This window comes from Tachysurus vachellii, chromosome 21 (assembly GCF_030014155.1).
Source record: "Tachysurus vachellii isolate PV-2020 chromosome 21, HZAU_Pvac_v1, whole genome shotgun sequence".
Taxonomy (NCBI): Eukaryota; Metazoa; Chordata; class Actinopteri; order Siluriformes; family Bagridae; genus Tachysurus; species Tachysurus vachellii.
This window is the reverse complement of record NC_083480.1, coordinates 13226668-13237331: the sequence shown is the minus strand read 5'-3', so window position 1 is coordinate 13237331 and position 10664 is coordinate 13226668. Positions and strand designations below refer to the sequence as shown.

At 37.3% G+C, this 10664-nt stretch overlaps 2 protein-coding genes across 7 annotated transcripts in view; one reads left to right on the top strand and one right to left on the bottom strand.

Moving 5' to 3' along the window:
• Nucleotides 1-1154: 1154 nt before the first annotated feature.
• rplp1 (ribosomal protein lateral stalk subunit P1) lies at nt 1155-3031 on the top strand. The gene is made up of 4 exons (XM_060897056.1): nt 1155-1379; nt 2057-2131; nt 2697-2805; nt 2920-3031. The coding sequence occupies exons 1-4, from the start codon at nt 1308-1310 to the stop codon at nt 3000-3002; spliced, it is 339 nt and encodes a 112-aa protein (XP_060753039.1). The 5' UTR covers nt 1155-1307; the 3' UTR covers nt 3003-3031.
• A 3158-nt stretch (nt 3032-6189) lies between these two features.
• Nucleotides 6190-10664, bottom strand: part of ptk2aa (protein tyrosine kinase 2aa) — an 81891-nt gene continuing 77416 nt past the window's right edge. For all 6 annotated transcript variants that reach the window (XM_060857357.1, XM_060857358.1, XM_060857354.1 and 3 more), the window contains 3 exons: nt 8259-8414; nt 8086-8166; nt 6190-7402 (listed from right to left, as the gene is read on the bottom strand). In XM_060857357.1, coding sequence (XP_060713340.1) covers nt 7190-7402; nt 8086-8166; nt 8259-8414 — 450 coding nt within the window. In that variant the 3' untranslated portion in view covers nt 6190-7189. The remainder of the gene's footprint in view (nt 7403-8085; nt 8167-8258; nt 8415-10664) is intronic.

Sequence of the window (10664 nt, the reverse complement as noted above, 5' to 3'; positions counted from 1 at the left end):
CCTGTACAAAAATATAAAATAGAAAAATATTTTCAGTTTTGTGTATTTTGGGTCAACAAATTTCAGGCAAAAAGATTAATAAAATAAAATGTAATATATTTTATTTATAAAATGTTATATATTTTATAAATTTTTTTATTTTATAATATTTATATATAATTTTTATATATTGTAAATATTATATATATTATATTATATATTAGGGGGGCACGGTGGCTTAGTGGTTAGCACGTTCGCCTCACACCTCCAGGGTTGGGGGTTCGATTCCCGCCTCCACCTTGTGTGTGTGGAGTTTACATGTTCTCCCCGTGCCTCGGGGGTTTCCTCCGGGTACTCCGGTTTCCTCCCCCGGTCCAAAGACATGCATGGTAGGTTGATTCATCTCTGGAAAATTGTCCCTAGTGTGTGTTTGCGTGAGTGAATGTGTGTGTGTGTGTGCCCTGTGATGGGTTGGCACTCCGTCCAGGGTGAATCCTGCCTTGATGCCCGATGACGCCTGAGATAGGCACAGGCTCCCCGTGACCCGAGGTAGTTCGGATAAGCGGTAGAAGATGAATGAATGAATATTATATATTATTTTTTATAATTTTTATATATAATACTTTATAAAAGTTTATATATTTCATTTATTTAAATTGACCATTCTGGAAATATATAAAATATATTTATTTTATTTATTTGATTTTATTTATTTTAAATATAATATGTTCATTGAAATATATAAAATTTTGTAAATAAAATAAAATAAAAATGTTATATATTTTATTTATATAAAATGTATATTTTTAAAAAGAATTTACATTTTTAAATTTTAATTAAATTTTTTTTTAATTATTTTTACACATCTTGTTTTTAAATGATTTTATTAAATAAAATACAAGTAAAAATATTAAATTGTACTTATTTAATAAAATATTTTAAAAACAGGAAGTGCAATTAAAAAAATGTAAAAAAAAAAAAAATAATAAAAAGTCCCGATTTTGCTGTGTAAAATATTATTGTTATTTTAAACACAACATCCACCTCAGTTTATTGTAATTAACTAATAGTTTAATTTTAAGTCTAGATTGACGCCTTGATTGACGTTTCAAGACCACGCCTTTCTGTTCGCCCCGCCCACGACGTGACGTCAGGGGTATATTAGACAACGGCCCGCGTTTATTCAGTCCCTTTCCGCTGTGTACAGAAGACGAGAACGTGCCTAAAGGTGCTCGGTTCTTCTAACGAAGCTAAGGCCTCTGAATCCGGCGACTAGCACCGTAAAAATTAGGCATCCAGGTCCTAACGTGTGATAAAGTGAACTAAAGATGGCCTCAGTGTCTGAACTCGCCTGTATTTACTCCGCTCTCATCCTCCATGATGATGAAGTGACCGTCACGGTACGTGTGTGTTCTGGGCGCCGCCGCCATGTTGAGCTCCTTCATCACTGTTATACGGCTGTTACACTAAATGTAGTATTATATTACACGTCCTGGCTACTGCTAATGCGAATATTCACCGTTTTACTAAGAGTGACAAGTGCAGAATTAAAATTGTAGTGATTTTTGCGTTACGCGCTAAAGCTAATCCGTTAGCATTGCGTTAGCTTTACGTTAGCGTTAGCTTTACGTTAGCGTTGGCATTGCCTTAGCGTTAGCTTTACGTTAGCGTTAGCATTGCGTTAGCTTTACGTTAGCATTGCGTTAGCGTTAGCATTGCGTTAGCTTTACTTTAGCGTTAGCATTGCGTTAGCTTTACTTTAGCGTTAGCATTGCGTTAGCTTTACTTTAGCGTTGGCATTGCCTTAGCGTTAGCTTTACGTTAGCGTTAGCATTGCGTTAGCTTTACGTTAGCGTTAGCATTGCGTTAGCTTTACTTTAGCGTTAGCTTTGCGTTAGCAAACTAAGTGTATGTTCGTTATCGCTAGTTCGAACTTTATTTATTTTGACTTTTAAACAGTTACTATAAAGTACTACCAGGTGTTTATTTATTTTATGACCTTCAAGTGATTTTAAAGGGCCCTTTATTTAAAATAAATAAAGCTAGTTTGTGATGCTAACGAGCTGCTGTTTCTCAGGAAGACAAGCTGAACGCACTGATCAAGGCTGCTGGAGTGACCATCGAGCCTTTCTGGCCCGGTTTGTTCGCCAAGGTATGATTTATTTTTTCTATATTCATGATCGCGTCCTCAGTTACTTTTGCTTCATGTGTTCACACGTGCCAGAGATCCCGCTTCATTACTCAGTCAACTCTTTCAGAGTCACTGACACTGAGATTGTGTTGCTTTACATCGTCTGCTGCCTTCACATGTGCTTTCTTTCTTCTAATCTGAGACTTTGGTTCTGCGTTAAAGCATGTTCACATGTCCGAGTCCTGACGCAGAGATGTTTTAGATGTAAATATGGGATGCAGAATCCCACTGATTATTAAAACGTTTGCATTCAGGTGGTTTCTAAACACAGGTTTGTCCAGCTGTGTGTCTAAAGTTTCTCTCTGGTACTAATTATATGAACGAGTTCAAACCCAGCATCACTTTGGAGTGTTATGACATCCAGAAAGTGCTGATGTTTGAAGTCATTATGGCAGAATGATGTGTACCAGAGCGTATACAACAATGGCTGTAGCGGTATACATAATCTAGATGGATTGATGGGTGCGATACTTGCTGTTCTAATTGTTACTGGTGGTGTTTAGCTACATACTGTTGTATGTTTCAGGCTCTGGCCAGCGTGGACATCGGTAGCTTGATCTGCAACGTGGGAGCTGGTGGTGCTGCTCCAGCCGCCGTCGCTGGTGGAGCTGCTCCTGCTGCTGCTGAAGCACCAGGTAAATGCTCTTTATATTTTAACTTCATTTTCATGATATGATGGTGTCACTAAACAGATTTTGAAATTTTGTACTTGCATGCAGCTTTGTTTACATGCTGTTTTTCTTCTTCAGTCAAGGAAGAGGAGAAAAAGGAAGAGAAGAAGGAGGAGTCTGAGGAGTCTGACGATGACATGGGCTTTGGTCTCTTTGACTAAAGTGCTTTTACAATAAAAAGAAAATCTAACTTGCGAGTTTTTTTTTATTTATTCCTTTTTAAATGGTCTCCGGAATGCTGTACATCTCTTTTTAAAATAAAAAGGTAGATCGGATGAGTGTGAGGGGGGGGTTATTGGCAGTATGACTGGTGCTGTTGGAGCTTTTACATTTGTACATTTTATGAATCAGTACTGAGGTCTGGGGATTAAACTACCAAGCTTAATGTATTCTTTTAAGGTTCACCTACAGAATTTGCTACCAGCTACTTCATCTTTTTTGAGGGAGTACACGAAGCATTCTAAAGGTTTAAATAACACCCTGGTGTCAGACAGACCTGAGGAAACTAACTAAACTGTCTTGTCTAAAGGCTGGAAATTATATATCAATGTAAATATGGTTGTAGAACTTATTTTTATAATTTGAAGATATTGACCTACACTTTAGTAACAAGGATTAGACTCAGCCATTACAACAGAACTTAGTAGAAAATGAAAAAGTAGTACATAAATAGGCTAAATGTTTTATTTATATAGATAAACTTGTATTCAAAGCAGACAGCATGTTTGAGTGCTGCACCAGATACAGTGAGCAGTAATTTGAAGATAACTTACCACAAATTTACCCATACAGATAGGTCTAAGTTGTGAACTTTATGAACTCAGCCAAATTTGACATTCTATCATTTTTAACCACATTTGTGTCAGCGCTATTTCATTAAAATTACAATGTAATAAAATTCAGTTGTGTTCAAACTGGCTGTAGTATAAACAATACTTATTAAAATTTGGCAGATGCCCTTATCCAGTGATGCACAAAAAGCACTTGTCTGTTAATGTCAATATACCATGAGTCTAAAACACTGTTGAGAGAATACATGGTCCACACACTACTTTTGTAAAAAAAAAAAAAAACTTTAACTTAAACTTAAAAAGGATAAAGTGCAGGTTTAAGTATTTCACAGAGAGGTAGGTCTTCAGCCTGAGTTTTACCTGGACATCGAGTCGAAGTTCATTCCACCAGCTAGATACCAGAACAGAAGAGTCTTGATGCGTACCTGTCTTGTACCCTGAGAAATGTTTCTTCAGCAAGAATCGACTTAATTGTGCCTCTAACGTGTCCGGAACTCTTTCCACTTAGACTCAGGCGTTCTTAGATGAATAAAATAATTAAAGGACTATGAATAAAGGAGGATCAGTAGGTAGATTTTCTGACTAAGTAATGTCAACCTGTTAGCACTAAGGCTTTTCTCAACAATGGCAAGAATATTCCTGTGTGCTTTTGCTGCCACTTATGACCTATTCTATTGTAGCTCTGACCTGCTCATGTAGATGGTCCAAAATAAACCCCATAGAGATCTAAACATCACAAAAACAGTTTATGTTCAAGTCTTTCCATTTGTTTCAGTTGATAATCTCACCTAGATACTGTAGATTTATATCTATAGCTGCTGCTGTAATCAGAAAGATTGCGCTACTCATCCCAGGACTCTTAGTCCTCACAATCTACAGAACATGCTGTAAATATACTTAGTACAGTTCTACACATTTATATAATGGTTTCTATTTTGAGTCAGGTTCCTCTCAGGGTTTCTTCCTTATATTGTCTCAGGGAGTTTTTCCATGCTTCAGTCAACTGAGTTTTTCTGTAAAGCTGCTTTTTTATCAATGTTAAATGCTGTGTATAAATAAAATCAAACAAAACTGAAATGAACAAAATGATCTTCTCTAAAAGACATTTTAATGCAATATAGAATAATGGATAAAAGAATAATATTTAGTTTCTTCAGCTTGGCAGTGACAAAAACATTTTTTTTTTGAAGTGTAAAAAGCACAGATTTTATCAATATATTTTTGAATAATGTATATTTAAATAACTTTATGTTGGACTCATGACTGAAATCAATATAGAGCGTAAGCATTTTATTAATTTTAGTATAAACCACCAGAAAAATAGACTTATTAAAATAAGGTTTAGTATTCTTTAAACAGAAAGAGGACATGAGCATAATTTTATCAGCTGCTTTAACAAGGGTGTACCACAGGGCTGTGTGCTGAGCCCATTCCTCTATTCCCTCCTCACTCACGACTGCAGGCCTGGATCTAATTCCATTCAAGTTTGCTGACGACACCAAAGTGATTGGCCTCAACACCAACAATGTTGAGACAGCCTACAGGGTAGAGGTACAGCATCTGTTCACATAGTGTGTTGATACCTACCTGCTCCTTAACACCTGCAAAACAAAGGAGCTTATCATGGATTTCAGGAGGGCGAGAGGAGGCACGCATGCCCCCATCCACATCAATGAGCTGCCAGGTGAACATGTCTCCAGCTTCAAGTTCCTGAGATCTCTGAGGACCTGTCCTGGACCACCAACACCTCCAACCTGGTCAAGAAAGCTCATCAGCGCCTGTTCTTCCTGAGGACACTGAAGAGACATCACCTGTCTTCAGCCATCCTGGTGAACTTTTATCGCTGTTTGATTCAGAGCCTCCTGACCAACTGTGTCACAGTCTGGTATGGGAACTGCACAGCTGCAGACCACATGGCACTGCAACGGGTGGTGAAAACCGCTCAGCGCATCACTGGAACTTTACTTCCATGTACTGAGGACGTACACAGGAAACCCTGTCTGCGTTAGGCTCGCAGCATTCTTAAATACTCTGCTCACCCTGCCCATAGATTGTTTGTCTTCCTTCCCTCCGGTAGGCGCTTCAGGAGCCTCTGGACAAAAACCAGTAGACCGCGCAACAGCTTTTTCCCTAAAGCTGTCACCTTACTGAACTCTACCTCCCGACAATCACCCTCTCATGTATATTATGTCAATGTCACCTGTATATTTGTCGAATATAATATAGTATATAACACTGTGTATATTTCATGTCTAACACCAAACCTCTATATTTCATATACCCATACCTACATATCCATAGCATATTCCTCTGTATATTGTCCTGTTCATACTATAAATCCTGTACACTTTGCACTTGCTGCTTATTGCACTTCTGCTTAGATGCCTCACTTCATTTCATTGCCTTGGACTTGTACATGTGTAATGACAAAGTTGAATCTAATCTAATCTAATCTAATCTAATCTAATCTAATGCTTTTAAGAAACCTGCACTTGGTTTTCAGAAACTAAGGTCCGTAAAAATAACAACAAAAATTAAATAATCAGGGGGTCACGGATACAAGAGTAACACATTTTATTAGTTAAAGGTTCTGTACAGTCAGTTTTTTCCTGAGAATAATTTATCAGAGTGACAAAGTGGGTTCATTTATAGATTGTACTATACACAGGGGCGACATGACTGACTTTATCAGCCTGGGAAAATACGTAGAGATTTGTGGTAAATGTGGTCTATGTTTACATTAACAAGCTTTACTTTGAGGAAGCGACGAGTAAGAAAAACCTCGAGCTATTAAAACTGTGCTTTACTGTCTGATATGAATAGGTGGTTTTTAATGAATTGAATTTGTTTTCAGTCCCTGATGACATTTTATAACCATTAATACCCCAGTATTAGATACACTATTTTTTTTTTATCTTAATTTCATAGATAATTCTTTAAAAAATATATGCATTCTTGTGCAGAATATGATGTTGAACAGCATGATGTGTTATGTCGTGTCTCAAGGTGCCCCCTGAGTGGAAGTCAGAGGATAAAAAGAACAGTGTGTGTGTGTTTATCAGAATAATGACAGGATCTTGCTGTAGAACAGTTCAAAAGAGGAAGTGTGTAAGTGTCTGCAGAACACCTTTGGGTAAGCTCAGGCTGTTCCAGGCTCTGTGTTAGCTCTGATTTCCATGTGGATTCCAGTTGCGGTGTTTTCTCAGATAAAAGTGTCCCTTGCTGGAGTTTATCTCTGAACTTATTTAAAAAAAAAAAGAAAGAAAGAAAGAAAACAGCCAGCACAAACAAGACAATAGAAACTTGATTAGCATTGTATCTTCAAGTCCATAGAACATGTGTATTTAGGTCTCTATACAAAAGACTTATTTCATAATCTTGTGGTGAGACGTCAGGTGTATGAGGTGTGTTCCATCTGAAGAGCCACTTGTGCTGTGCTGTGATTCAGTATATGACATCACTGTACTGTCCCAGCATTGGACATTGTGTCCGCTCGTCTCTCTCCTGTGCTATTATAGGATCTGTCTCTCCTGAACTTTACGCTCCAGAGGAAAGGACTAGTAGGGCCTTGACTGAGCGATCATCTTCAGCCTTGCTTGGTCAATTACGTCCAGCAGGTTCTTGGCGTCGACTGCGAGCGCGTGCGCAGCTGTGAGCATCTGTTTCTTGTAGTCCTGCTGCAGGCTGGTGAGCATGTACTGCTGCGCCAGCTTCATCTTATTAATCAGCTCGGCCAGGTCCGAGTTCAACAGCTTCTGAGCCATCTCAATCTGAACACACAGACAATATTAGCTTACATTAATGTTCACAATATAATCTAATGCATAGTCCTGTTAACTCCATCTTGCTGTATTTTCACATTTCCTCTGCTGTAACGCTCAATAAAATAATCGGTACATCGTTCATGACGTTAAAATGTGTGTATTAAGGCAGAGAATATAAAGTTAACCGTCAAAGTTGCATGCACGAGTCACACTAAATATTTTTAGACTTGATTCAAGTGACTAAACACAGCACAATACCACAACTCTTGCCAGTGGATAGATCTTTTAGAAACCCAGTGCTAAGTCTCAAACCTCATATTGTGACCAATACTTAATGCCTTTAACATAGTTATCTTTGAAATATGTTTTTTTTTTTTTTTTTAACATTAGAGGTTCATTTATTCATCTTGAGAAAGCGCTTCATCCTGCTCAGGATGAATCAGGAGCCAATCCTGATAATACAACTAATCCGGTTTTATAAACTAGTACGGTTTTGAAACAAAGACAAACGCAGCATCAACCGTTTACTGCTTTCACTGCCTGTGTTTGCAAAATAAAGAGACAAACAGTGTACAAGTTTGCAGTTTGAAACATAGATTATAATTGATGACATTTTGTATGAATCAGAGCTGAAGGAACCTCATGATGGACAGGTTCAATGCAGATTTAGCCTGATGAGAGTTACTGACCTCTCTGTGTGTGCTCGGTGGTAAAATTGGGATGGTCTCGTCCACAGTCGCTAGCAGCATTCTCAAAGCAAGTCCAACCTCCTGCAAGCACGATCGGCACAGATTAGCACCACATCCAATCACTAAAACGTGTGATTGTGTGTGTGTGTGTGTGTGTGTGTGTGCTCTCTTACCTTAACCATGGGCACATATTCTTCAGGGGACGCAGGTTGGATTTTACTGGACATCTCAATCACTGCCTTCACCAGTCCAGTCACATTCTCATAGACCTTATCGTTGGAGCGGTCGAGGTTGGCTGTGGGTGGTGGACTAATCTCCTGAGGCTGGATCTGGTGAACAAATTAAGCAGAACTGTAAATAGGAACAGAACATATGGATGGTGAGGACATTTTGCTACTGAGGTTTGGGAGCAGTAAACCCTTTCAGAAAGAAACCACAGACTGTAGTACTAAGGTATGAACACTGGATGGCAGTAGTGTTTAAAAAAATGTTCGATGAACACTAAGGAATCTGTGATATGCAGCACTGCATAAACCCTTTATAAAGCAATGATGGAGGTTAAGCCAAAAAAATCATAAGCTGGAACTTTTTGTTTTTAATGATCATATTACTGATTATTAGTTGATCTTGGCTAACAGCACATTCATGAACTTTAGGGCAACTTTAATGAAGTTTAATTAATTTGTTCCTATTCGTAATTGCCACTTAAATAGGCACTTAAAGCAATACTGCTTTAGAAATGTGCTTCATAACAATGTAATAAATGCAGAATTGATTACCACTGAAGTTTCATTAATTAAATTGAATAAGCTCTAAATTACACTGCAATGCTGCGATACGCTAACTTTTAATCCAAATCATCACCACTACCTCATCCGAAGAGCATCTTTTCTATGCTCCTGTGGAAGAGATTCAGTGATTATACTTCCCAAAAGCTAGAAAGGAAGCAGATGGAGGCTTCACAGATATTGCCTGAAAGCTTTAACCATGTGCTGATAGTCACAAGAACACAAGACGTACAGTTTTGCTCTGTCCATCATAATAAGCAATGCTGGTTACTACTTTATACAATAGTTATGCAGTGCTAAATATCACAAACCTGTTATTAGACCAGTGTATCGCTAACTTTTAAATAGAGTGTTATGATGTGTGATGTTAAGAAAGTATGAGGAATGTCAATTCTGTATCGGGATGTTTAAGAAATGATATTATTTATAGTATTATTTATATTTACCTTACTACAGAATTTTAGCATATAGCCCTACTCTAAGATTACATGCTTTTATTTTTTCCCCAAAATAATCTGCTACAAGTACACAAGTGCAGCAGCCAGTGTAAAATAAAGTGTGTTTAAGGTGCGTCACTTCTGTCGCAAAATGGTCTTGGAAAAATACACGACATTATAAGAGCTGGACTGGAAGTTACTGTAAACGTATTAATAAATATCTGAAAGGTGATTTCTGTATTTAAATACAGGCTTCACAAAGAGTAACTAGTTCATAACATTTTTTGTACTGAATTGTTAATTTTAAGTTATATATAGTTGATGTACAGAAAAAAAAAACGCTAAACCCATGTATCTTAACAAACCTGTGATGCTACAGAGACATAAACAAACAAGTATTTTTTCCCCCCAAGGTTTGTGTTGTGTGTGACACAAGACACGTCAAGGTTAAAGGTACAATAAATAAGTAAGCCAGCCTGCAGATCTCTTATTATAGTGAATAAAAAGAAAGGTGATTTCAGACACTGCAGAAAATAAATTTTTCTTTTGTTAATTTTTTTTATTTTATTTCACTACATAATTATTCACGTCCTTTAGCTATGATTCTGTCAACATGTAATAATTAGCTTCTTAAAATAATCAGTAGCTTCAGTGGTGATATAACACTACATATTTGTGGAAGAGTTCAGGGGATAATACTTAGACATGACGCTGTAGTTCTAGCTCTATGGGAATTAGCATTAATGTTGGAGTAAGTTTACCATCGATGTCTATATAAAACTATAATCAAATTGCAATTAGGTGTAGATTTCCATAATCAAGATAAACAATGTTAACACAGGCTTTTTTTTTTAAGAAATCCTTACTTACTGTACCTTCAAATTATTTTCTAATTTCTAATGTTCGAGCACTAACTAAATAAACACGATGACCGTAACTGCAGTCTCACACTCATTTAGTTTAGTGCAGACATAAAAGTGTGTGTGTGTGTGTGTCCAGTATAATAGCATCTTATTGTTTGCTATTACTGCTACAGGAAAACCCCCGTTAACATGCAGATGAGTGTGAGAGCAGCAGTTGCCTATTGACACATATATACATAAGCGACACACACAAGTCCTTACCCTCCAGGGCTACGTGCAGCAAAAAGCAGGCGAGTGTGAGGGGGTGAGGGAGGGATGCAGGGAAACAGAACAGGAACAATAATTAATGATGCAATAAGTAAATAAAAAAACAAAACAAAAAAAATAAAACATGCAAATACTCACAAATAAGGAAAAAGCAGCATCTATGATCTAGATTAAATGTATCATGATTATAGTCTTAATTTAAATTCATAGACTTTAAAGGGTTC